Below are 27,076 nucleotides of genomic sequence, written 5' to 3'. Positions count from 1 at the left end.
GAAACATCAACAATTTATATGGAAGGAAGGGAGATAGGAGGGAGTCCAGCTGCAATTTCCATACTTGAAACAGGCAGTCACACTCCCAGCGGTGGAACTGACCCCTGGACATTGCTCACACTGGATTAACTGGGCTGGGGAAGGTGGCTGGAAGGGATGGGGGTGGTTGTGGCCTCCCTGAGACATGTTTGCACCAGTGTGGCACGTGAAGTTGTCTGTATGCCTGTGCAGCTCCCCCACCCTGTCTCCATCCCTGTCCCAGCTGTGGCGGGCCCTGATTGTCCTGTGATTTGCATTCATGGTTACCACAGTAAATATGGCCTTGTGCCCACAGACGCAAATGGCCCCCAATGAAAGCAGTGGATCTCACATACCAGAATAGCTAATGGAAGAATTTAGTCTTTTATTAGCTGCTAATTAACTCAGTCCATAGTTTAACAACCTTTGTGTAGACTGTATTCTGGGATGATTTGTTTTCCCAGTTTGTATTTTCGGTAGCGGTGTATTTTTTATTGTGGTTGCAGGATATATCAAAAGTACCTAATAAATAACACCGCAGAAAAAAGCAAGTTGTGGCCCAGAGCTGGGAGCAACCACCTGGCCATAAGCAGGAAAGACGGAACCAGAAACATTTAGATTATAATGTTACAAAACTATGGCAATCACTTCTTTAGTACCTTCTTGCGATAGCTCTGAAGAGTCCATGTCAGGATGTGATTTTCCTGCTGTGAGCATTGCCAAGCGACCTTGGTCCTGGTGCTCAGTGCTGAACATTGGGAGGTGCAGCACAGTATTTCCAACAGCTCCTGCCCTGCGCTGGGACTCCTCTGCGTTACACAAACTGGCCCAAAGTCTCCACCTTTTGCTTTGTAAGGCTGTAGTCTGAAAACTGATTCCACAAAGGCTCTCTGTGGTACTCTGCTGGCGCAAAGGGCTTTGAATCTGGGCACAAGATGACTCTTGCAGTGGTAGGAGAATGCGGGAGGGTGTCCATAGAAGTGTGGATCACGGTTGCGGGTGCAGGAACGCTCTTCCATGCACCTGCTGGTGTAAAGGACTGTAAGCAGGGGAGGCAGTGGAGAAGCAGGAGCCCTGGGTTGGTGCACCATCCTTTGCAGGGGGGATGCGAGCCTGGGGCTGAGTTCCCATGCCACAGGTCACTCGCAGCTGACTATCTTTTCTCTAAGGGAGCAGGGAACAATGGACTTGCAGGGAATTGCTAATATCATGGCTTTGAATTTTGTTACACAGAGTGTAAAAATATCATTGTTTTTAAAAGAGGGGAGAGGGTGTAAGAAGGAGGGAAAGGACCTTGAAAATGTGGGCAAAATGAAAAGAGAACCTCTTTCTAAAGTTATGTTTATGTCCTCCTGCTTACTGTGCTCAAACATCCTATTTGCTCTGTTCAGCCCTGATGTTGCAGTTTTGCTCCCCTATGATGTGTTGATTCATAATAAACAGTTACCAAAATATCTTCTTGCTGCAAAAGCAGAACAACAAACACTCTCGGTTTATTTATGTATTTAACACCCCCCCCCCCCCCATAATTTTGCCTCTGGATATCAACTGTGAAACTGCTGCTTAGAAGATGAATTGAGTTTAATTAGGACATGTGTTTTTCCTTGTCTCTGAAGATAATTACAGCACTATTGTCTGGGAAAGGGGTCTGCTTAATGGGAGAATTTACCCCCCTGGAAAGGACCAGGCCAGGGGACTGCCTAAGTTTCCTTTAAGGGCCATGACTCAGCTCTTCTCTCTTCTCTACAAGATCCTTTCAGGGTCTGATGGCTCAGGTTGGCAGCAAGATCTGAGAGTCACCTGCTGTACAGTGACTCACTCAAGGCTCTGCCCAATTCCCAACAACTTAAAATTTACTGTATTGGGCACAGAGAGGGTGGGAAAGACAGGAGAGAAGGAGGCTCCTGTCCAGAGAAGCACTCAACAGGGATGTAATTCTGACCAGGTCAGGCTGCATCTGTGTCCTGATGAAGTACTGTAAATCCTACAGGGGCTTCCAGCAGGGCAGAACCAGAACCAGAACCAGAATTAGAGCTGGAGCTGGAGCCAGAGCTGGAACCTACCTCTAGCCCATGACCTGCAGGAGGAGATCTTAGATCTTCACAGAGTTTGAGCCAAGCTCATCTGGAGATCAGGTTGGCTTAGGCTAGACATGAGCTAGGGTGTAGGCAAACAGATTTGGGCCACTGGGAACTTGGGGTCAAGGGCAAGTTTGAACTTGAGCTAAGACAACAGCGATAAGAGTTAATCCAGGCAGTTAGTGGAAGGGCCAGGAGTAAACTCAAGATCTCCAGAGATGCAGCCCAGAGCTCTGTCCATGCCTGGTGTAGTATTTCCCATGTGAAGGTGAACTCTCCCAAGACGAGGCACCTTTATACCAATCTAACTTCACAGTGCATTCAACACTGTCCCAGTATAGGTCTAACCAGTACAAACCTACTGCTAAACCAATGCACCTCCGGCATGCCTACTTGATGGCCATTCTCAGTGACTCTCCTTTCACTGGTGCTTTACAGCAGTTGCAAATTTAGCATCTCCTCTCCCTTGACCCTGCAGCACTGCTGATCTGATGCAAAGTAGCCTCCATGTAACAGAAAAACAGGCCTTTATTTCCCCTGCAGTTTATTTTAGTTATAGACAGGTTTGGAAGTTTGGGGTGTTTTTTTTTCCTTAAATGAAATGCCTCATCTGTGTGTTCCTACTGCAGTGTGTTTTCCCTTGCTGCCATGACTTCCCTCCCAGAGGTCCAGTTTTATTTAACATCTCTAATTTAATGATGTGGAAGGGGGAGGAAACCAGCCTGTTAATGAAATTCCCAGAGAGCTAACAAACTGGCCAGCTCAGCAAACATAGCTCAAGACTGGAAAGACAACACAGGAGGGGGAGGTCAGGAACCAGAGTGAGATATAAGGTGGGCCTTGGCCTGGGAAATTGCAGGCTAATGATCCCAGGGCAGAGAAGGTCCATGGAGAGTGGTAAGATGGTAGACAGGGGCCTGGTAAGGTTGGAGTTCATCCAGAGCTTCACACCTTGTGCAGGGCTAGCTCTTCCTCCAGTGCAGGGACAAATGAGGTAGTAGCATTCACTGGAGCTAGAACATTAGCAGAGAGGGGAGGAGAGAAACCAACATAACAACATCTGCCTGGCTCTGTCAGCCAGCACACAGCCTCAAAAACATGCATCTCGACAGGGTTTTGATGCCCTGACTTACCCCTCTGGGATTGCTCCAGCAACCCTGTCTCTGTGGAGAGTTTCAGCAGAGTGAAGAAGCCCCTGGGCCACACTGACTTGGGACATGAGCCAGGTTCTCTCCTTGGTGCTATGTCCTCACTTCCACTCCCAGCGGGACACAGGTCCACAGCACAGAGATCCGCGTCACTGCAGATCCTCACCACATCCCTCGAGTACAGCTTGCACAATCCAGCTGGAGGGAGCTGCTCCTTGCCCGACGATGGCTGTGTGCTTTTACAACACAAAAAAGAGCTGTCAGGACACCTGTGGCAGGGTCCCTGAGGGAGACTGCTAGCCAGGCTTGGCTGGCCCCCTCGCCACTACAGGGCTTTGCTCTCTCCCACATTGCTTCACATCAACAGGACTTATTTGTGATGCTAAGATAATTCCCAGGGATTTAGGAGCTCATTTCATTTGATCTGGCTTATTAATTCCCAAGTCAATCACTGATTAGAGGCCACGTGTCAGACATTTGGAAACTCACTTGCAGGTTTCTCAGCGAGACCCTTCGCATAACCATGGGGATTCCAGGGTCCTGGCATCCACGGCTGCTGCCGCTCAACATGGTTACGCCGAGGGTGGCAGGCTGCCGTCAGCCTTGTAGCAGAGAGCAGGTGAGGAGGTAAGCAGCAGGGGCAACTGGGGGTCCTCAGGTCCTGCAGTGCTCATGAGCAGTCTGCTGTCCCTCACAAGACTCCCACAGGGACAAATTTACTGGGTAGAGCTTAGGGGACTCTCGCTCCTCATTTAGTACCAGTATCACTTGTGATAGCCAGGGCCACTAACCAGCAGAGCCCCACTTTGGTCAGCACATAGCAGATAAAACAAGAACAAAATCCTTCCTTTCTGAGCTGTCTTAAACTCCTTCAGTTACAAAGAAAGGAAAAGCTGGAAACAAAAAGGATTTTTTATTTCATACCTCTCAAAATGTTTTGGTGTTTTCCAAATGAAAAGTTTCTCCAGAGTTTTGACACTGAAAAAAACACACTACCCTCCCCCCAACAATTTAGCAAAACACATTTGCAAAGTGTTTCAATGCTACCACACTTGAATTTTTCTCTGAAAAAGCAGCTTTGCTGCAAAAACTTCACTTAGCTCCAGCCTCATCCAGTTTCAGCATCATTCAGCAGAGGTGTCACCTCCCTTTCTCTGTAAACTATTATCATCACATCCTCCACATAACAGCAACTTGTACTTTGTATTCCATCACCTGGGTACGGAAAACAGCAAGGGACATTATTCCATCTGTATTCTCTTGTTATTCCTGCTCCTTGAACAGATTGAAGCTGTAGCCAAAAGAAGAAATTACACAGCTCTTCCCATTTTGCGAGGAGCCTAGCACTTGCCCAATAAATCTCCATCTGCAGAAGTACTAGTCACCCATGCCAAGGAAAGAAGCAAGGGTTTGAATGACTGAGACTCTCCCATTTTGCCTCTGTGAGCACAGGAACAATACAAGCCGAGCCACAAAAAGCCGTGGCTCAGCAGAGTGATAAAGGAACCAGCCTCGCAGAGAGTCTTCCCACCTCCTACCAAGGGCCCTGCTGTTTCCTTTTCAGCTCAGTGATTTTTCCATGAGAAAATGCCCTGGGAAACTGGTTCTTCAGTGTGGGGGTACTTCTGTTCATGATGCCCTAAAACAGAGTCATCATACGCCTTTCCTTCCAGACGGGAAAACAGAATCTTCCTAAGACGTCAGAGGAAGGCCCCTGGGAGCTGCTTCTCTTTCCCCTCCATCCAGTAAGTTACATGGCCTCCAGAAGGCAAATTAATAAACCCACACATACTGTGGGCTAAAATTATCTTGAGTGTGATCTGTGCATCCACTGGCATGGCAGAAAGCTCTGAAAGAAAAGACAGAGCAAAATCCAGTGGCTGAAAATTGAAGCAAGTGCAATTTTAGCTACAGTGTGTACTTAGAAAGAAAAAAAGAAATCCAGGGAGGATAGGCAGTCTGGGGATATGTGTTTTTAAACAAAGACTGGGTACATTTTTAACATGCACTTTAGCTTAAGCAGAGTTAGAAATAAGATGTAGAAACTACTGAATAAACTTCTCTAGCTTGTCTCGGGTGGCCCTGGGTGGGTTTAGAGCTTTGCACGAACCAAAAGCCGCAATTGCCTGTTCATTGCTAAAGTGCACTCATTTTATACCAGCACAAAAGTTTGTAAGCAAAATCCTTACAGGTGCCTGGAAACAGGATGCAGATTGCTGCAGGCTCAGCAGAGGCAAGCCTGTGTTACAACCCAGGACCTGAAGCTCTTTGCAGCACAGAAAATACATGGGGTGTCTGATCCTGGGGTGTGTGGGATGCCAGTCTCCCCAGCAGGACTCAGCCTCTAAGACTGAGAAATCGTTCAGGAATCGTTCTTGACAATCTCTAGTTAACAGCAGGGATGCCCATCAGGAGGCAGCCCCCTGAGAAAGGATGCTCCAGGTCCAGCATCTTTCTCTCACCCCACTCTGTGCCTCCACAGGACCCACAGTAGCAACTGAGCTCACTGGGGAGAGCGGAGGGCTCCCCAGGCGCTGGCAGAGCTTGGCTCAGAGCTGTGGTACTAATGCAAGGGCTCCTGCTCTGTTGAATAATTTCACTCCCTGCTGCACTGAGAGCATGTGCCCTGGAGGCCTCTTTGCTGATGGCCCAGTAGAAATCGCAAGCCAGGGATTTCGGGTGGAGAGACAGCTTTTGCCTCATTTCTGAGGAATGATTAGCTTCACCTGCAGGAAAGCAGCGGGATTCCAAGCAGGAGGAGGAGGCTGAGGTGAGACAGTGTGAGATACAAGGTCCAAATGTAACTGGGAAAAAAACCCAAACCAAAAAAAACCCAGCATTGTGCCCCTTCTCTACAATTTTTTATCTGCTCTAGTTTAAAAATCTCTGGTTGTTTACCACAACGCTGATCAAAAGGGAGCCAGCCAACCTTACATGATGTCAGCTCTGTCTGAGCCTTTGCAAAGGGTGGCACTGTGATCCTCCAAGCCTTCATGATGTGAAGCAAGGGAAATGCAATGGGAACAGGGGAAATAATGATTATGCAGGCGGAGGGATGGTTTCTGAGGACTTTGTGTCAAGCTTGGTCCAACCCTTCAGTGCATTTGCCAGTACGAGGAGGCTGCAAAAAGAAACACAGAGGAGACGGGTTTCACTTGGGAAAGGTTGATGCAACATCACACACTGTAGGAGTCTCATAATCCACCACTTAATCCAGTACCAGGAGCACAACCTTTTACAATATGCTGTTAGGAAATGGAGCTGGCTGATAAGGTTAGACCCTGCTGACTAAATAAAGCAAACACCTTGTTTTGTGAGGTACCTCCATCTCCTGCCTCCAGCAACAGCATCAACCCCACCCTGGAACTCCACTGCCTGACGAGGACTGCAGCATTGCAGGGCATTACTCCTACAGGGAGGAGAGGAGCAAAATGTCTCAGCTTCCCAGACGCGAGGATGAAGGCGACAGACTGGAAACCATGCCAGTACCCATCCCTTCCAAAACAATGCCTGACGCTCTCGAGTTAGAAAGGAAATGCTCCCTAATGATGTGGCGTGGGAACTCTGCCCCACAGCCTGACCCCATTGTTTTCACGCAAGAGCCTGGAGCAGCTCCACAGCGCACCTACCGTCAATCCTTCAGCACTGCAGGGAGATTTTTGGATGGACAGGCGCCCAGGCTCTGAATGACCTTGCTTCAGGGAATTAAGCCAGAGAAATGAGTGTGAATTCAAGTACTTTCCATCCACAGCAGCTCTGCAGAGCTCTCAGAGAGCTAGAGGTTCAGTCTAATTTAATTATGGGAAGAAATAAGGGAAAGACTTGCTCATTGATATTGGACATTCACAGAAGTCAGGCATCCAGTTTGCTGATGTCTGTTTTGACTCTTAACCTGTGCTGCTTTTCACAGTTCCTGTACCTAAAAAAAAGGAAACTAAAAAAAAAAAAAAAATTCTTCTTGAAGGTGCGGAGAGCCTGCTTTTCTCTCCTGGATGCCTGCACCCTCAGAGGAGGCAGGGGCTGGGATTACAGCTCTCCCCCTTCTTGTCTCCACCTTCCCCAAAGCCAGGCTAGGGGAAGCAGAGTGAGCACTTTCTGGTCCAGCTCCCATGCCTAGGAGGATGCCAAGCACCCTCCTCTGCTCCCAGGTCTGCTCAACAATTACAGTTCTCTTGTTTCTTTTCAAATCCAACATGTTTTATTACTGCTAGAATTATTTTTATTGTTAAAAAGAAATCACAACACTTTTCCAGTTCACAACATGGGAGCAAAACCAGGGGGCATGGAGTTGTGTTTCTTAAGGTAAACAGAAGTTAATAAAGAAGATTAAGAATGTAGTTATAGCTCAGTGGCATTACAAAAGGGATATCAGGAATCATTTAACAGACAAAAGGTTCAGTCAAAATGGGTTATTTAATAGGACTCAAAATATACAGACAACTGAGCAGAGCAAAGGGCTTCTAGTGCCCATCAGCTTCACCTTCCAGAGATGCACACAAAAGTCTGGACCAGGATCATTAGATGTTCATTAGGGGAGTCATACCAACTAAGAGCACAGCCTTCCCACAGGCCAGCAGAGCTGCAGAGACTCAGTGCTTCTGTAGTAACATTTTTCCCAGGCTCTTCTGCAGGTTACAATTCCAATTACGCAGCCATGTCCCGTTCAAAGCTGTGTTTGTGAGAAGACAATGCGGGTGCTGCAGTTTGGGGCATGTCCTGGTTCATCAGGGCAGACGCCAACTCCAGCATTCACAGCCCAGATGCTCCTTGTGCCCATTAACGTTCCTGGCATGGACGTGGGAAGCTACGGCAGCAGTGCAGTGCAGGAACATCCAGTTCTGCTCCAAAGCTGTACTGTCAGTTCGTGGAAGCTCTGGATGAGCGAGACAGGGTTTCTCCAAGATTTACCGTCTGCTGCTTGACCTTGGTGTAACTTGAGAGCTCTCGGTAGTTCGGCCGCGGAACCCTGAAGCTGTAACTTCCTCAAGGAAGCTGCCAAGCAAAGGTAAGTTTAGCAGAGACAAGGGCCAACTTTTCACTCATGCAGACAGAAAGTAACCACATGGCCTGGCCTCAAGCCTTTGAACAAAACCAACAAGTGTTCTACTACCTCAGCGCTATGAAAACATCTGTTTTCTCCCTTGGTGTCACCAGGATGGGGGGACAGAGTCACTCCTTCATATGTGGTGACAGTGGCAAAGAGGAGAAGACCTGCCCACAACAGCATGGGATCCAACAAAAAACCCCACCCAGAACAGGGATCCTGGTCCCAGTGGTGGTGATGCTCCTTCCCCTCATCAGGCTCATGTCAAACACAGCAGCTCCCTCTCCAAGGAGGCAGCAGCGAGGAAGTGTCAGGGACTGATGGTCCCTGAAGGGGCACATGACAGAGACACTCAGATCAGGACTCATGTCATCCAATGTAAAAGCAGCATCCTGAGAGATGGCAGTTGAGGGACAGTGGCAGAGTGGATGGATCACCCTCTGACTGACCTACTCCTCCAGCTGCTTGCAAGGGGAAATGTCCTCAGACTGGGACAGCTACAGCTAGGAGACACTAATCAAGGAGGAAATAAGTGAATGGCAGCCTTGGAGAAAGCTCCTATTTTCCAGCAACAGATCCTCCCACCAGCCAGGATGAATTCAATGAGGGAGAACAAAGTGCAAAGCTATGGGACTGCAATGACCTGCCCTGGGGACCAAAATCTGGAGCACCCAGCATGGATCACCAGGTCAACATCTTCACTGAACATGGCCATTCATCCTTAAATACTCCATCCTGTCTGGGAGGTCTCCCGTCTCTCCCCGTGCCACGAACGGTAAGGCTTCCAGAATGAGGGCAGCAGCTCCTCATGGGCTCAGCTCAGCATCTGCACCATGCTGGTAGCCCCACTCGCCTTTCAGTAACAAAGCCAGGAAGGCCAGCGTTCAGGCTTGTTTTTCTGCTCACTCAGTCTTCCTGTGTGGATGATAAGGCAGGAAGAGGCAGGGTGGAAACCTCCTGCTGAGGCATCTGTGACATTTCACAGCCAGGGCTTTCTGGAAAGCAGCCCCTTGAGCAGCCTGGGTCACTGCTTGTGCCTCACGCCCCAGCTCCTCAGCCTCGTCCCAGGGCTCACATCCACAGCAAGACCCTCCCCCCAATTTCCAGCCTCTTTAGACCACATTCAGATCTAAATAATGAGCCACAGGAAACCTCTGGGCACTAACCATTCATTCAGTTGGATCTCAAGAAAGTTTTAACCCAGTAAAATGTTAAGCACACACTGTCCTGGTTTCAGCTGGGATAGAGTTAACTGTCTTCCTAGTAGCTGGTACAGTGCTATGTTTTGAGTTCAGAGCGAAGAATGTTGATAACACTGATGTTTTCAGTTGTTGCTCAGTAGTGTTTAGACTAATGTCAAGGATTTTTCAGCTTCTCATGCCCAGCCAGTGAGAAAGCTGGAGGGGCACAAGAAGTTGGCACAGGACACAGCCAGGGCACCTGACCCAAACTGGCCAACGGTGTATTCCATACCATGTGACGTCCCATCCAGTACAGAAACGGGGAAGTGGGGGGGCAGGGATTCGCCGCTCGGGGGACTGGCTGGGTGTCGGTCGGCGGGTGGTGAGCAATTGCACTGCGTATCATTTGTACATTCCAATCCTTTCATTATTGCTGTTGTCATTTTATTAGTGTTATCATTATCATTATTAGTTTCTTCTTTTCTGTTCTATTAAACCGTTCTTATCTCAACCCACGGGTTTTGCTTCTTCTCCCGATTTTCTCCCCCATCCCACTGGGTGGGGGGGAGTGAGTGAGCGGCTGCGTGGTGTTTAGTTGCTGGCTGGGGTTAAACCACGACACACACTCAGCTTCATCCCAGTCTCTCCTCTGTATGATTTTCCCAGACACCTTAAGGGATTTTGAGGGCTAGACTCCAAGGAACTTGTCAGTTTGAGACTTATGCACAAGTTTGCCCTATAAAGTCAAGTGAATGGCTCAACTGCACACCAGAGCAATGGTTCCACACAAAAACCAAAAGACAACGCATTCAGAGACACATTTGAATAGGTGAGCTGCTTCTCAAGAAAAAAATTGTAAGGTGGCGATCAGCTGCCAAGGGCTGGCATTGGCCAGCTGCAGAGGGAAAAAGAAAAATAGGTTGAAGCAGGGATCAAGCATGCAGCAGTTAACGAAAATGTCTGGGAGTCAGGAGGGCTGGGCTCTGTGTCTTGCTCTGGTTCAGATCCTGAGATCCTGAAATCGGAATCTGCAAGACCGTTCAGTCCTAGCCCAAATCTTTTTCCACTTAAGCCCTGTTATGTCTTTAGGAGCGGAGTTAGGCTAAGCATTTGATAGTTTGGAAAGTCCTGTTCTGGAATGCTTGCGGTGTGTCTTAAAAGCCTTGTATGGACATGGCTGAAGTCGTGATCACTGTGGAGGCAACTCTCTGTCAGCAAAGAATTTCTGCTGCTTGCAGGACTGGGGTTGCATGGTGCTGGGTTAGGTGGCAAGAGAGATGATTTCTACCTTGATGAGTCTGCAAAATGAATTTCACTCATTCTGTCACCCGGCAGTCTTCAAAGGCCAATTTTATCCCTGAAACATGCCACGGCGTTTCAGTTTCCAGGCTTACACTTGTCATGAGCGCGGATTCATTTCTTATCTGGGTGGACGGGTATGCGCAGCAAGCTGAGAAGTAGGTGTACATACAGACTGGTATTTGTTGGAGCTGCACCAAGGTCAGCTGCATCACACCTGCACTCCGGCAGTCTCAGCCCTGCTTCACAAAGCACAGCAGAGCCTAATCCAGCAAAACACACCAGAGCAAGGGAGACTAAACCTTGGAAACACAGTCGTTTAAATAGGTCTAAAAGTGGGTTAAGGTTTGAGACCGATTCAATCCTTTCAAGAGGAAAAAAACCCCCAACCTTTGAAAGAATAATGCTCTTTGCATTGTTTTTGTTTGATCATAGGCTTCTATGCTTTCATACGGCACTCCTGCCTGCAAAAGCCAAATGGGAGCATGGCCTACAGAGGTAAGCGCTAGACTAAGACTGAAGCTTGGAGCTAGTCCCAGTTTTACCAGCAAGCCACAGCTCACTCCTGCCCTTTGCTGCTGCTCCCCACCTCCATCTTTCATGTGACTGGCCTTGTCTGGAGTATACACCGACCAGACTGTCTTCTCCTGTGTGCTGATACAGCTCCTGAGCAGCCGGGTCTCTGAGCGCTGCTATAATACCAACACCAGAGCAAGACAGGTGTGAGTGAAACCTTCACATGACATCCCTAGACATCTCTATGAGAAGTCTCTGAAGCCAAAGGAGCTGTGAGGACTGCCCACAAAACAAAGCTCTGGCCCACTGGCATTACTTCATCACAGTTACCTACACCTGCTGGTCTGTGCAGTTTGGGAGGCAGCTGAATACTGTGCAAAACCACAGCAACGCTCCCACGTACGATCTAATGAGGATGTGTTACCAGGAAGATGGTTACTCTGGCAATGCGATACAGTGCTACCAGTTTCTAGGTTGACTCATTCCTTCAATATGCTGATCAAGTTATCTGAACATTAATGCTTTAAAAAAAAAAAAAAGAAATAAAAATCAGGCTATACCACAAATCCTACAAAAATGTGATTCCCCTAAAACAGGTCTAAAATAGGTCTACCTGCCCAGGTTGTGACTTTTGAGGGTTGTAAAAAAAATAATAAAAAAAATAAAATCTCATGCAAATGCCTGTACCAGTTTCCAGATCTCAACACCGCACCATTTAGAAATATGCATTCTGGGAGAGCAGTAGCCTGATTTATAAGAGGTGTACAGGAACATTGCTTGCGCTACGGTCACTCAGCTCTATCATTACAGCTAGGGAGCTGTCCCTCCTCCCATTTTATTTTTAGGCATTAGAGTCAGGCAGACTGAGTTCTTAACAGAGAATGACTTGCTTTTATTTTTAAAGGGGACTCATGTTTATTTCCTATCTGGAGAGAAAGTGTGTGTGTGGAGAGGGAGATGCAGCGAGATGTTGTCACTTTATACTTCAGGAAAGTCTTAAAAGTGGGCAGCATGACCACCTCTGAGCAGCTCCTGCACAGAAGGTCTCCCCATCTGGAGTGCAGCTGATGTAAGAGCCAAACTCCCACCTGCAGCGGAGGGGTGAGGTGGAGCACAGTAAAAATGTGCCATGCTGCGGCTGTTGTTATTTCCCAGGACCCTGAGGATCCTGCAAGAAACTGAGTGAGCATCTAGTGCAGTGGTCACAGCTACTTCAGCTCTGGCTGGGAAAGCCTCTGATCAGGGTGCGAATATCAAACCACAAGGAGAATTTGAACTGATCTCTCTGCTCTACTCCAAACCCTCCCTCCCTCCATAGTAAGGAGGAACTGCAGCTGGTCCAAACAGTTCTCCCAGAGGCACAGGTATCCGGTGACCAGGCTCCACCGGCTAAGCACACCGCAGCCACTTTTGGCACAACCAGGCTATTACCGTAACTGGGTAAGTGGGTCAGGCTAGATATCCCCTTGGATTAGTCACAGCAGGTTTGTGCTTAACCTGTGCTCTGGATGAGTCAGCCCCACGTGCCAGATGTTCCTCCTGGTCTTGGTCTTCCATTTTTAGCCGACTGTTGATCACTTTTTAACCCTTTCTCCCCCAAACCCAGCAGAATTTCTTTGAAATCCATTTGCGTGTGCCAGAAAAGAAGGGAGCTCATTGCCCGTGCGACTGGTGATAAAACTGTTTGCCAACAGCAAGGAATCAGCTCCCTCACTTCGAATTTTCTTTAGGAAGTGGGGGAAGCCAGAGCCACTTCTTTCCGGCTTTCAGCCCAGAGAAGGGGAGCAGCTAGGAGGTGCTGCTGGCCACATTAGGCTCTCCGACTTCTTCAATTCAAAGTCCAGTAATTATGTTCCTGGCTTTTCTCTCCCTGCCCTAATGCCTAAGATCTCTTTGCATTCTGCATTTTGGTGTGAGCCCATGACCCTCCACAAATGTTAACTTAAAGAGTGGAGAGCAATTGAAAACCCAGAGATTTAACTCCAGCACAGTTTTGCCCAAATTCATCCGGTTCCTGCAGGTAATTACAGATGTTGCTATGGTCAGTGCTAAGGAATGGCACCAAGTCAAGAAAGAACTCTCACTTTCACCATAAATATAATTTAAATACATATTACATATGTATTTTTTAAAGAACCTATGATTAATAATCCCCAGCCTTCCAGCCCTTCCATTACAGCTCATTATGTTGCAGGGAAAAAAACAGACAGGAGTTCTACACTCAGACTTCATTTATCAAGTGGTTCGACTCATGGCCAGGTGCAATGGCATAGCTGCAGACTGAGTCCCCAGCATGAGCCCGCTGTAGAAGAACCGCATTAAGTGGGCAGATGTGGCATTTCAATTCTCATACGCTGGGCATAGCTCTGCAGCAAGCTGTTGCTGAGGCTCGTCATGCAGGAAAACACATACGGGAAGGCTTTTTTACTTTTTTGACAATCAAGTCATAATAGAAGTATTTTTAGTAGGGCTGCCAAAATTTCAAAAGTAACAGAGGCAGCCAATCTGGTTTGATTAGAAAAACGCTGAAAATTCCTTGACAACAGATTTTTTTCCACCCTCCTGGTGTTTCTCAAAGGATCCCAAAGCCTTACCAAGTGCATATCTGTATACCCTCCTAGACTTAACAGCATGAGGGTTGCCTGTTAACAGGAACAGAGGAAAGAAAGAAAGAACTAAGTAAACTGAGACGGGACAGATTTAAGGCCTCATCTGCAGCAAAACTGAGTGTGCACAATCAAAGAGTTTTTCTGATCTTTGGATTTCTGCATTTCTCTGGCTTTCAGCACTTGACTTTTCAGCACCCTTGCTGCTTTAATGCATTTTTTTCTCACAACTTGTGGTTGCAGGCAGGAACGGAAGACCCAAGCCACATTCCCAACCCTATCACTGACTGACCTGCCCATGGGTAATATCAGGAAAGAGGCCAAGGAATAGGTGTGCTACATGGATTTACCTGTTAGAGGACGGAATACAAGAAACAGAATTTTTCTCATACCTTGTAAAGCTACCGGGATTTTTTCAAACGGGAATAAACTCCAACAACAGAGCCTGTTAGCTTCTGTAGCCTGATTTAGTTATAAAGAATCCCTTAGACTATGTGTCTCTTTTCAGCATATGAGCATTGTTATTAGATGCCTGCCCCTATTTAGCATCTCTATGGATATAAATCCATAAAGATCAACAGCGACAGATTCTCCTTGACTTGACTGTGCAGCATAAGGAAACTTTAAACAGGTACATACTATGCCCACTTTGGGACCCTCTTTGCAAACACAGAATGTTGTATTCTCCATCCCTACACAGAGTATTTTTCACTCCCACACTTTAAAGCATCTACTTACAGTATATTCATTGGACAATACAGATGGTCTCTTAAACAGATAAGCTTCCCACAAACATACAGCTCTAACAACAGAACCAGCTCCAAAGGCTTGTTTGTCTCCTGTTTTGTAAAAAAGCAGGATGGATATCCCTTAAGCCATCCCCCATCCTATAAACACAGATGTTGATCACAATTTAAGTTGGACTGGTAAGAACAATGAAAGCACAGGATTAGTGTGCTTACATGGGCTGCTCAGTGCATTAATATAAAAATCTCCTTGTTTATTGTGACATACCAACCCTAATCCAGCAGAAATAAGCAAGAGTTCATTTAAGGAAGGCCAGTGGATTACTAGAGGAGTTAGGACACAAGAAAATCTAGGTTTCCTCACATTAGACACCTTGGTGTATTTGCTGAAATATCCGTGATGATACTCACGCACTTGGCTAGAATTGCGGTTAACACTCAGTGGACAGGAAACTTTCTAATTTCTCAGGTGTCCTGAGTGAGTCCGCTTGCTCCACTGCACAGGCTGCTCCTCCTCTGTGTGCAGGAGCTAAGCAGGCCAGTCTTCCCTTGAAAAGGGCTCAAGATTACCGACTTGAAAGTTCTAAGTTTTTATTATTATTAATGTGGCCTCTCATCAGTAAGGAAATCTTATTCAAGCCAGTAGGGAAAAGCAAATCATTCAGGGCAGGGCTATTTTTAGAATGAGACCCTTGGCAGTCCTCATCCTGGAGTTCCCAGACAGGACCTTGTAGTAGTCAGCCCTTAAAAAGCAACAGCTGTTTTTTTTTCTTTTTCTTTTTTTTCATTTCATTTTTTGAAATGCAAATTTTGATAGAGTATCCTAGTTTTTCTGTAAATAATTCAGAGACTGCGCCAAAACGTAGTCACGGTAGAAGCCCTAACTAGCTAACATTGCTCATTACAGCACAAATCTAAGAAGCAGAATCCAACAATGTAGCTGCAAATCTTGAACTTCATAAAGCAGAAGTGAGAGACAGTCCCTGCTCAGACACCTTCTGGTGATATAGACAAAGGAGAAAGTTGCCCAACATCACCTAACAGGTCAACAGCAGAGCTGGGATGGCAACCTAAAGCTCAAACCATCTTCTCACACCCCTCCTGCTCCCCACACTACTGCTTTCCTTTTCCTACTCAAAACGCTGCTGGTGAGTTTTCTCTGTTCCCCCTGCCAAGCGACAGTTTTTGCTGAATCTGCTACACTGATACACTTTCGGGGCAGGTCTCAACCTCCAATATGGTGTGAAAAACTATACCATCCCAGAGATCTCCACATTGCTTACTCTGTTTTTTGTGTTTAGTGTGGCGCGATGACAGTACCATCCAGGTTCCCAGTACAGATGCTGGTAAAAGTTTGATGCAGGCGCGTTGGTAGATGTCAAAACCAGCCTCAAAATGCACCGGTAGACATTACAGTGGATGGTTACAGTGGATGCAAGGCTGAATATGAACCAGGTTTTTTTGTGTCCTGCAAGATGACAATTTACTTCTTTCTTTTTATCAGTCAAAGAGCGGCTAGTATGTCCGCTGATGTCTTTTTCTTACTATTTCTAGGCTTGGCTAAAACAGGATTTAGTTCAAAGGCTACTTTGTAAAGCAGAAGGTTCAGCAAGCTGGGTAATTTGGGCAGGAATTGGTCGATATGTGGGCTAATACAGACTTGCCTTTGTAACCCAGTTCATAAAAGCAATTTACTTCTGGGCTAGCATCAGTTCAGGAGCTTTCCAATCATCTGACATTAAGCTAAAGTAAGGGCCAAGTTTCAGAGTGGGCACTGTGAATTTGGAGAGTCTGGGCATTTTTTTCTGAGCAAGTGATGAGAGGAGCCACTGGATTTCCTTGCAAAAGAATTGTTACTGCTTCTGTGCAGGCAGCTTTGGAGCCTGAAGATCCCTTACAGGCATGAAAAGGAAGGGGTTTTATAAATATCACACTGGACTCTGATGCAGCAGCAGCGCACATACATGGTCTGAAAACCAAGCCATTTTTTAGCCTGCTCGCTACACTTGAGTCCACCTGTCAGTAACTGAGATCAATGAAGTGCTTGACAGCTGTATTTGTGACACACAATGCCTGTGGTGTTAATAGTGTGTGTTTCCTGAACTCCAGGAGACTGCTGAGGCACCCAAAGCTGTTACTCAGCTCTGAAAATTTCATCCCAAATGTTGAGAAGCATAACTTTTGCTTCCTGTTGCAGGACTGCATTTTGTTTGCGTTCCTAGGTGGTAACATTGAAGCTCTCCTTCCACCCCAGCTCAGAGCAGGGTGCTCCCTTCAAGCTCAGAGCAGCTGCTGGACACCACCAGGTTCTCTCCCAGGACTTAGATTTCACCACGCTTCCTGCTGCAACACATGGGAGAGATGTTGGTCACCTGTCACATTCCTGACGTTATCGTCCTTCTGATAACCAATCAGCTCCCGGCCACGGCAGCGTCATTACGAACGGGGACGGAACCGCGTGGCAGAAAGGAGCAAGGCATGTATTGAAAGAATTCACGCTCCTTTGCTTGGCTAGCAACAAGCCATGCTGATAGGAAACAATCCCCAATATGGTCTAAATTTTCACCTGTGCTCAAAAACTCAGATGAATAATTTGGGTTCAGGAAACATTGTATTTATAAACCAGACATTTCACAGGAAATAAACCAGGTGTTCCATATTGACTGGAATTTTGGCCAGCTACAGCAAAGCAGTTGCAGGTTTCTGTACAAGCCATCTGACTCTGTAAATCCCGACCAAGACCCTTAGGAATGGCTCGCTCAGCTCAGTGCAGGGGACGTGAAATACCATCAGCGTTGCCCGACATGAGCCTTTCTAGCTCCGACAGTCAGCTGCTGGAGCACCCCAGAGACAGTGACCTAGGAAATCAATGAAGCTTAGCATGGTCAGTGCTCCCTGGCATTGCTCAGTTTCTGGAGGGGTTAAGCCCTTACAAATGTCTGGCCTCCCAGGAAAGGCAACTTGGAGTGTACAGCAAACCAATAATGAAAGCTCCATTCTCCAGGGAGAAATGCAAAAGACACAGCCAATACTCTGCAGGCTTGTGGGCGGCAGAGAGCTCGCTAGCAGTGTAATCATAGAACTCAGTTCTAATCATAGGTACATTAACTTCACTGCTATCAAATGCAGTTGCTCCAGATTTCAACAGGAGCAATGAGACCACAGTCAGTTTTGAATTCCTGTGTGCTGCACTGGCCTCTCATTCATATTAAGAGTGTGTGGTGAATTATAAGCAGGAAAAACTATACACATCGACTTCCCTGCCCTTGAATTCAGTAAAATGCACATTAAACCTTCAGCTTGGTAATAAGTCCCTCAGCCATAATGAGCAGAGATAGGCTCGGACCATTTACACACATTTCTCTGTTTTACTGTGTGATGAAGATCCCTCAGGCGTCACAAATTCATGCTCATGTCAGCAGTTTTATACACACAGAATCCACAGTAAAGAATATGGTTATTACCTTTTTGTGTTGTGGATGGTGGTCCCACCTAGGACGATCCGGACCCCCGGGTTGGTGCGGTTAAGGTTATAGACAGTCAGCGCCTCTTCGTAAGTTGCCCCTCCAATGATGAACACAATAATATCTTGGGGCCTGCAATAAAGATGCAAATGTTGAGATGGGATCAGACAAAACACAAGGATAAATCCTGTACTGCTCATGGGTGCTGAGGCAATGATCCTGCTGATTTCCCTCCCCAGACCATGTCTCATTTCTGTGACGCGCTGGGCTCAAGACTGACAACAATGTGTAGCCCATTAAATCGCTCTTAAAACATTGTCTCTCCTAAACATTTGCACAGCGTGCTAACGATCCTTAAAAGCCTCCTCAGCAACACCCACACGCTGCATCCCCGTGGAGCTCCACCATGACACATACGCCAATGTTTAATGCATGATCAAGGCACTGCTGCGGCTGTTAAAGTAAGATCAATTCAGGAGTCAAACAAGGACAACAGTGGTGCTTCAGACCTCTCGGGCTTGGTTTGAAGGGCACAGATTAGCTGCAGTTTTGCTGGCTGATTACAGAACTACTGGGATTTGTGCATGACTTTACCTCTGAGGTTACATTCCCTAGCCAGCCTAGAAATACAGGATGTTACAGGGAAGTAGCATGAGGGGAAAGGGGGAGAAGGAGTGCCTTCATCTGACAAAATACAAAATCAGCCATATGCCCTGCACATTCTGCTTTCAAAGGAAGGCTGCACTTTCCTTGCACCGCTCTCCCCAATCACTTAAGTTTTCCACTCTCAAGGACAGCAGAAAGTGCTTGCAACCCATAAATCAGCTCTGCCACCATCTACAAGCTGAGACAACGATTTCTGCAGAATCTACAGTGAAAAGGTGTGGATCACATCCTGTCAGTCATCCGCTTGATTCAGAGCAGTCAAGTCTCGACACAATTGACTTTCTGTTGCCATCTCAAAACTCATCTCTGCTTTCCAAGCAGGCACTTCTGCGAGAATACGGCTGCTTGCTGCAGTGGTGGAAGCATCAGGCATTCATCTGCTCACTCTGTGCAAGCTCTGGATCAGTGACAAAGCAAATGGAGCATGAGAGAGGGATGACTCCAGAATGCACCCAGACTCTTGTGTCTCTGGTTACTCCCTGCTGAGAAGCCAACCTGCAAAGCCCTCGACACCTGTTACTGTCCAGAGGAGCAACATGCACATCAGAAGGACGAACAACAGGGTCTTCCTTCTTGGCATCACTGAACAGACAGTACTACCAAAAGCAAAACTGCTTCTGCTGTCAGAATGGGACACTGGCTCAGAACAAGCCACCAGATCCGCACAACTGCCTCCCTGCCCCTGCAGGGGATGCAGAAAGGTAAGAAAAATTAATGGAAAAGATTAGCACACACCCCTTCCCAAAGTGATCTTCGTTACCAATAACCTTCCAAATCATAAGTCTTTTCAGGAAGTTAGGGTTAGGTCTGTGTAAGATGATTTGGACAGACAAAAGGAGATTTCAGAGATGCTTTAGAAAGTGCCGGTAGTCCCCCTTGGTGGGGTGGAGAGGGAATACTGCAGCCTCAATGCCTGGAACATGGGAACCCCATCATTTCAGGCACACCCTCTGGTGACACACAGCATTGCTATTTCAACACCAAAAAGGTTGTTGCATTCAATATAGTTCTTCTGCAGGTACTATGCAATTTGTTATCCTTGGGGACTATAATAATTCTAATAATGGCCAAGACTTCCAGCTGCGGTTTACTGCACAGCTTCCTCGGAAAGAAAAAGGCTCAAAGTGGAATCCTTTGTAAGAAGTCAGCAATAGTGGAACGTGCTATGTTAGATGCCTTACGCCTGCGCTCTCTGGACAGAGCGGCGAGTTTTACCCTGCACATGATTCAGCCCTTCCAGCCAGGAGCAGTGGTGCAGGCAGTGCTGCCCTCAGGATTTCAGTGATGCAGTCTGTGCTGAAAGTCTTCACTTCCCTCCCAGAGCTCCAGGATTTGGTGTGCTCATCCCTCCCCACTGAGCTACACTGTGTCCCCTGCACAGAAACAGCCTGTGAAATCTTCTGCACTGCAGCCTTAAGATAAGCAGGTTATATATAGCCACCGCACATTCAGGCTGTGCAGGTTCAAACATCTCACTGAGGCAGACGGAGGTTTTTGCACCTTAGTGACAAGGCAAGTCACTGAGCCAGCCCCAGAGGACAGAAGAGTGCTGTACCTTGTCTTTTTAGCTACAGTCAGGCATTCGGCTTTGGAAACTAGATGCAAATGTGCCCAAGTCTTTTGGGGAGAGAAATCAAAGGGAAGGGGAGACACAGCAATGAAATAATCTGGTAAGCCACTGTCAGTTGTCAGAAAAAGTACACCCAATATCTCTACAAGCCCACTTTTATCACGATGCATGTAAAAGATGTGCCAAGTAGGCCGTGCCATACTTCACTTCTTAGGGAGAATGTCTTTTAGGTTGAGAAAGCTGCACCTCCCCGAAGTCCGGTAACACAGTTAGGACCTTTAGGGTTAAGGTCACCTTACTAACTGGATCAATGGAGCGACAAAGAAACAGACGAGGCAATTTCTTACCAAGGAGTCTTGTGCAGACTGAAAACCACAGGATCAGTCTCCTGGTACCATCATATATGCATTTTTGGTTGGAACTATCAAAGACCTAAGGAATTTAGATGCCGAAGTCATGTGGCTAGCTCTCATGTGCTCCTCTGGAACATTTTAACATGTACCAGCCTTTAAATTTGCCATCACCTTTCACTGTCACCATGACACCAGCCTAACCCTAACCCCAACCCTAGGGTTAAGGACTAAGCCTGGCATGGGGTAGTGGGGGCAGGACTACAGCCTCTCTTCCACTTCAGGTGCCTTGCTCAAAGCATCCGGCACTGACCTGCAGATTTCTCACAGACCACAAGTGAGCTAAGTCATGCAGAGGCAGACAGCCACAGAAAGAACAAAAGGATCTTGGTGTTCTCGTGAAGTGCCCAGGGAATTACTGCTTATATCAAGGGCAAATAATAAGCAATTTCAGAACAGGAATAAACTCCAAGACTGTTATAGGGTTAGTGGGAAAGCAATCTACAGCAACACTCACTCCAGCTGTTGCGCTCCTCAGACCCAGTTTGTGGATGTGGCTATGCATCTCCTCGGCTTAACTACCAATTTAACAGCTAAATGCTCGAAGACTTCAGACAGGAGGAAAAAGCAACCTCCTTGAATGAACAAGGACACAGTCAGAGTTTTGCCTTAAAAAAACAATCCATGAAAAGCAAACTACACTAAACACAAGATAATATATATGATTTAGGAATAGTACTACTTTCCCTAATCTTCAGGGCAGTATGTGTGAGCTCAGATGAAAAAGCATACAGCCAAATGGTTCCACATCACATGCTGCAAGCTGATGCTTCCAAAAAAGGAGATTTTATGTTTGCTGCCTAAGGAGATACCTCACCCATCCCTTTAGATGTGTGTCAGCTATAGACATTTCTAAATGGTTCCAAATTCTTCCTCTCCTCAAACAGTCAAAAGGAACTTTCCCCTCAACAAAATCAGTGGGAGAAAGATCATGTCCTGTCATAGAATATTCTAAACTAGATGGTATCGGTGAGTTCTCATGTTCCACGTTTAAGTCTGAACTTTGACGGGCTTTCAGACACAGTAACTTTCCAAGATTTTTCAATAAGCAGGTAAGTAATTGTGGTAATTTGAGCGAGACATGGAATGAGCTGAGTCCCATCTGGATCCCCAGGGAGCAGTGTGTCTTCTCCTAATGCTATTTCATAGGCTGCTGCCTGGCTCCTGCAAAACATTGAGGACCCACGTTTGGTTTTAAGAAGTGCAGCAGTGACAGAGCTGTCTTGTGGTCCGATTACAAACTTGATGTTGTAAGAAGTGGATGCTATCCATCTTAGGTAAGCACCATCAGGCCCAGTTGGTCTGCTCGGGACAAATGCCCTATTAGAGAAAATCCCAGGTCAAAGCATAAACAAAGCAAAAGCTCCACCCAAAGGGGAGGCTTTGTCAGAGCCTGGTAAGCAGAGCACGCTGAAGGGGTCACAAACTGTAGGAGGCATTTTGTACAGTGTGTAACACAGCTGGGGCTCCCGCAGACTGCTGTGACCGGGAGAAGCTTTAGGAACTTTTCTAGCTAGTACTTTCCAGCAGCAAGGTGGAAGGGACTGCAGGCTGATGGCATACGAGAAAAGGATGATATTTAACACAGCAGGAAAGAGAGGAGAAGCAAAAGAAAGCAGAATTGCTTATTGCTCTCTCCTAGGAACCTTGCTCAGTGCTTTGCAAAGATTCCCTTTCCTTCACTGCTGCCAATTTCCACAGCTGAATTTGGACCAGGAGCTTTTCCTCCCTTGCAACAGTGTAATGTTTAATACAGAAAGAAATAGTTAAAAAGAATTCTTTCAAATTCTTTGCTGCTCAAGCAACGGGATCCTTTGATCAAAAAATACAAAGGCTTTCGCCCTGACCTTTTGCTGAACTCCTGCCAATCACTGTAACACCATCCTCTGAAAGCAGAAAGCAAGAAGACAGTGTAGCCCAGTTTGCCTTGGGCTGTGATTTATTAGACTAAGTTTTGTGAAGTTATTAAATTTAAATTCCTCGCTCAATTGGTTTGGCACTAAGGGAAAACCATCAAATGGGCCGCCTTCTTCCAAACCTGGTACCTAAAACCTGGTTTTAGATGAGCCCCCATTTTCATGATACTGAATATTCATACTTGAGAGATAACAGTGCTGTGGCCCCCATTTTATGCAGCAAGTAAAGACCAGACATGAAAGTATTTAGGTGCCTATTTTTTGTCAGTTACGAACCCTCATTCCTATAGCTCCTATGTCTTAAACTCAACATGATCTACCATTCCCATCAGGAAACAACCCTAATAACCATGTGCCCTTACACTTTTGATCATTTTGCAGACATCTGACCCAGCAGCAGCACTGTTGGACCCAGCCACTGTCCCTCCCAAGGACAGTCCCAGACCAAAGGAAGACCATGAGAAATTTAAGGGAGAGAACAGTTTGGAAGCTCTGCCTTTGCATTTTGAGATTTACTTTAACAAAACTACAGGATTCTTGTCTTTTAGCTAAGAGACAAGGCTGTAGCCACTGCAGAGAAGGGAGGGAGGTGCAAACTCCATTTCCCTTCATCCAACTTCTGTTTTCCTTCAGTTCAAGGTAGGAATTAAACATTTCTCATGCTCCCCCAAATAAATCATTTGCATGTTCTTTGTAGGATTCTCAGGAGCAGGTTCCTGTACCCTTTCCCAGAAACATTTAAAGAGGAATCTAAGTGAAACACAGCTCAAGAAAATGTAAGTGGGAACTGAAAAAGAGAAGATAAAGGTCAGAAGACCACTTGTTTCTAGTTAGCTCAGAACAAACCCAGGTCAGGGATGCCTGGATGCAGTTACTGCTGTCCTGCAGGTCTCATTTCAGATCTACCACAAACCGCATCTGTCAATCTCTCTTTGCTGGGCTGAAATCCATCTCAGTCAAGAGCTGGTTTCAAGGACAGAGACGATACCATTTCGTTGCTAGGGGCCTTGATATTTCACACCTATTAAAACCACCCATCCACCCTATCCAAAATCCACCATTTTATTTTAAAGGGAAACTCTGGAGCAAGGCAGATTTTTTTTTTTTGGTCTACCAGGGACATACACAAACAAATTGTCTCTTGTGAGACAATTGACTATAAATGACAAATTACTTTTTAATTCTTTCTTATTCATAAATAAAATTATTAACATCCCCTGCTGTCAGCCTGGCGTGGAATTTGGATGCCTTCCTGCTACAAAATACAGTTTTGCTTTCATCAGATGGATCAAGGGCTAAGGAGGAAGAGCCGTGTGCCTGTGCATCTCAAAGAGAGCCAGCCACGAGCGCTCACTCTTTGACATGCTTCTGCCCCTCCCACCCGCTTGACACTGCTGAACCTTGGTCCCCAAGTCTACTTCTCTCTCCTGCTCCAAACGACTCTGTGGTTTTCATTTGACCCAAACTGCCCTGCAACAGCCGCCTTGTTTGTTGAGAATTACTACCTTGAATGTATTTTCTGCTTCACTAAAAATGTGGCAGTTGCTGATGAAAAGCCAATAATACGCAGCATGTGAAGGGAATGATGATTGTTCTAATGCTGCAAGTAAAACACCTTCCACAGAACCCTGGGACATTTAACAGCCATTGGAGAAGATTCAGAGAATCACTGTGATGACCTCATCACAGCACACCCAAAGGAAGCAAAGCAAGAGCAGGCTTTTCTCCTCAAAGACTACCACCGCTAGAAGGAATAAGGAACACCTGACCAGCGCTTACCTTAATTTACAGAAATGAAACTGCAGTACCAAAGAAAGGAGTGATCTGTACAGAATGCCGTTAGAGGAGGACTTGTCATCTTCTCTCTAATGATTCAGTACCCTCACTCTGTGGCCCATATTTACCTTTAATGACTTCATTGACAACAGATTAGCTTAGCTCCAGCAAAGTCAGCCAGAACCAGACAGCCAGAGTTCTTTTCAATTACAGTTATTAGCCACATTCAGCAAGATCCCATTCTCATCAGGAATAGTAACTGGCTCAGAAGGGAGAGCTTGCCGCTGGACTATTTTTGGTACTCTACAAATAAACGCCAGATGGCATGGAGTGAAGTTAGGGGGCATGTTGAAATCCATCATGTGAACGTCCTGGCAGCTTGGTGCAATGGCTTAATCCTTTACCTGAGCCCTTACAATGGGAATGTCACATCTCAGCCAGCAGGAAAAGACAACCATACTTCAGTCTTAATAGCCCTTTCCAAGGGCACCTACTTGAGGATACAAGAAAGACCTACACAATCAAGACATTTCTCTGCCAAGCTGAAGTTTTGTTCATCTACATGCAAACAACAAGCAAGTGGCAGCACCGGGAGGAGCAGATATGTTTCAGTTCCAAGCTCTGTCCTAAAAGGCCCCACATACCTGTCACGGAGAGTGTTGGGACCCAGGTAGGGGTACTGGCTGTCCTTGAGTTTTCCTTTGATGAGCTGATCTAGTGTTTCGTGAAGAAGAGGCTGGTGTTGCGTATACACATTCTCAACACCCTACAGTACAAGAGAAACTCTTGTTATGAATTAATACAGCAAGGCAGCAAGCTAAGAGAGAAGATCAGCAAAGGCACATAAAAGGAGCATCATCATTTTATGGATACATCGAGTGTTAACCACTGAAGTCCAGATTTAGAGAGGCTTTTCAGCAACTAACTGCCACTGTCTTCAATGAGAATTATGCCCTAAAAGTCCAGTGCACTTACTATTAAACCTCTGAAATCCATGACAAGTTGCATTGCACTGCACACGAGTCCTGCTCTGTGACTGTAATTTTGACCAAAACTGTCATTATTTCATCTGTGGCAGATCCATACCTTCAGTCCTTTGAGGAATTGTTTGGTGATGGCTACAGCATCCTTGGGACTGAACAGGTCACTGCCCCGGACCCGTTTCCCTCCATACTCCACAACAGCAGACACTAGCTGTACAGAGAGAGGCAAAACCAGAGTCCTATTAACCTGGGAAACCAGCTTCCAAGCAGTTTTTGTCTAGTTAGGCTCAGTGGAGGTACTGCAATGATGACCAACGCATCAAGGAGATTGAGCCCAAGCAGATAATGCAGCATAGAGAGAGGCAAGGGGGAAGAGAAGAAGTATTCCCCATAGCCACCAAGCAAATCAAGCTGCCATGACACTGCCTGCATAAGGAGAGAGGCTTTCATTTCCATAGTCTGCTGCAGCGATAGCAGATCTTCCATACAATGTGACATCATCGTGCTTCTCCACCTCCTCTCCAGCTGCTCACTACATTTGCCAAGCACTGCCACCCTCTCCCTCCCAGCCAAGCTCCTTTTACAGTCTCCAGAAGCCCTTTGCTACAACTATTGCCTATTCAGCAGGAGCTGGAGGAAAAGGGGTGGGGAGGAAGAGGGGAAGGAGAAAGGAAGCATGTTCCAGGCCCTGTTTACATGCCACACACCTGTCCTAGCAGGCTCCTGGCAAGCCTGCCATCTCTGCTTTATTCAATCCTTCATAATATCACTGATTTTGGAAATGGAAATTAAGTGATTAGTTATGCCTTTTAAAGTAACACCTGCAGGCCCCAGCCAAGCTTAGGGTTCTTTTCACAAGGTGCGGCGCCAATTCCACAAAAAAGCATTGTGCTAAACTAAAGCAGGCAAGCTTTACACCAGTTAACACTGATTTGCCACCTCTGTGCCCTCCTATCCCACTCGTTCATCCAGCTGAAGGAGAAATGCTGCAAGTACCTTTCGGTATTTCTCTGACACACCCCTGTTCTTGAGGTCTGTGATCAACCCTGGCAGGCTATTGCTGCTGTGCCGCTCGTAGTGCAGGGCATAAAGCATCACCAGCCGGGCAGCGTCAAACTCTGTCACCTTGGGGTTCTGCAGGAGGCGTCGCACATTCTGCAGCAAGATAGAGAGCAGTATTAGTAGAGAGGCCTTCAAAGGACATTAAATCAGACTAGTGTCAAGCCCACTGCCTAGCAACAAATTGCATGCAGGAAGAATGCAATAGAATTAAATTGTGTCATAAGCAACAGAGCCCAGCTTCTTATGTGCTCTGCGGTTAGATTTATAGGAGTACAATGGAGCGCAAGTTGCTTTTGGGTCTTTTCATGAAGCTGGGAATTCATAACCCAATTCGGTTGTCCATTCTTAACTTTCCATAACATGCTGTGGGGTGACCTCAGGTTACCATATGCCTCCCCTAAAGGAGGGCATCAACAGGCACTTACAGAAACCTTTAACCTCTACCCTTCCCTTTCCAACGTGAGTAGAGCCAGAACTGGTTCACAGGTTCCATCGTAATACTGACTGTCAAGACAAAAGAGCTAGGACAATTCTGTTTTCTTTTGGAAGGTGCGGGGCAGAAGCATCAAAGTCTCAGATAACCTTTGGATGTG

At 46.5% G+C, this 27,076-nt stretch overlaps 1 protein-coding gene and 1 long non-coding RNA gene across 4 annotated transcripts in view; both read right to left on the bottom strand.

Annotated features, from left to right (window-relative positions):
• Window positions 1–383: 383 nt before the first annotated feature.
• LOC128145500 (uncharacterized) lies at window positions 384–3,839 on the bottom strand. Of its 2 annotated transcripts, none has more exons than XR_008236493.1 (3): window positions 3,230–3,839; window positions 3,048–3,109; window positions 384–1,044 (listed from the first exon to the last, which is right to left on the bottom strand). It is a non-coding gene; the product is annotated as an uncharacterized LOC128145500 (long non-coding RNA). The 2 variants fall into 2 exon arrangements; XR_008236494.1 differs by having other exon boundaries at window positions 384–1,041.
• Window positions 3,840–7,638: 3,799 nt separating this feature from the next.
• The window catches only part of VPS45 (vacuolar protein sorting 45 homolog), a 29,501-nt gene continuing 10,063 nt past the window's right edge, over window positions 7,639–27,076 (bottom strand). The window contains exons 11-16 of one of the 2 annotated variants that reach the window (XR_008236491.1): window positions 26,418–26,576; window positions 25,525–25,632; window positions 25,083–25,204; window positions 18,101–18,232; window positions 10,758–11,805; window positions 8,151–8,236 (exon numbers count right to left, since the gene is read on the bottom strand). Coding sequence is in view for 1 of the 2 variants with exons in the window: in XM_052795683.1 (XP_052651643.1) it covers window positions 8,149–8,236; window positions 18,101–18,232; window positions 25,083–25,204; window positions 25,525–25,632; window positions 26,418–26,576 (609 nt within the window). In the remaining variant the exon portion in view is untranslated. Of the gene's footprint in view, window positions 8,237–10,757; window positions 11,806–18,100; window positions 18,233–25,082; window positions 25,205–25,524; window positions 25,633–26,417; window positions 26,577–27,076 lie in introns of both variants that reach the window. The other variant, XM_052795683.1, reaches the window with a different exon arrangement.

Source organism: Harpia harpyja, chromosome 9 (assembly GCF_026419915.1).
Source record: "Harpia harpyja isolate bHarHar1 chromosome 9, bHarHar1 primary haplotype, whole genome shotgun sequence".
In the NCBI taxonomy this organism is placed as follows: domain Eukaryota; kingdom Metazoa; phylum Chordata; class Aves; order Accipitriformes; family Accipitridae; genus Harpia; species Harpia harpyja.
Note: the sequence above shows the minus strand (reverse complement) of the source record. Positions and strands in the feature narration are given on the sequence as shown.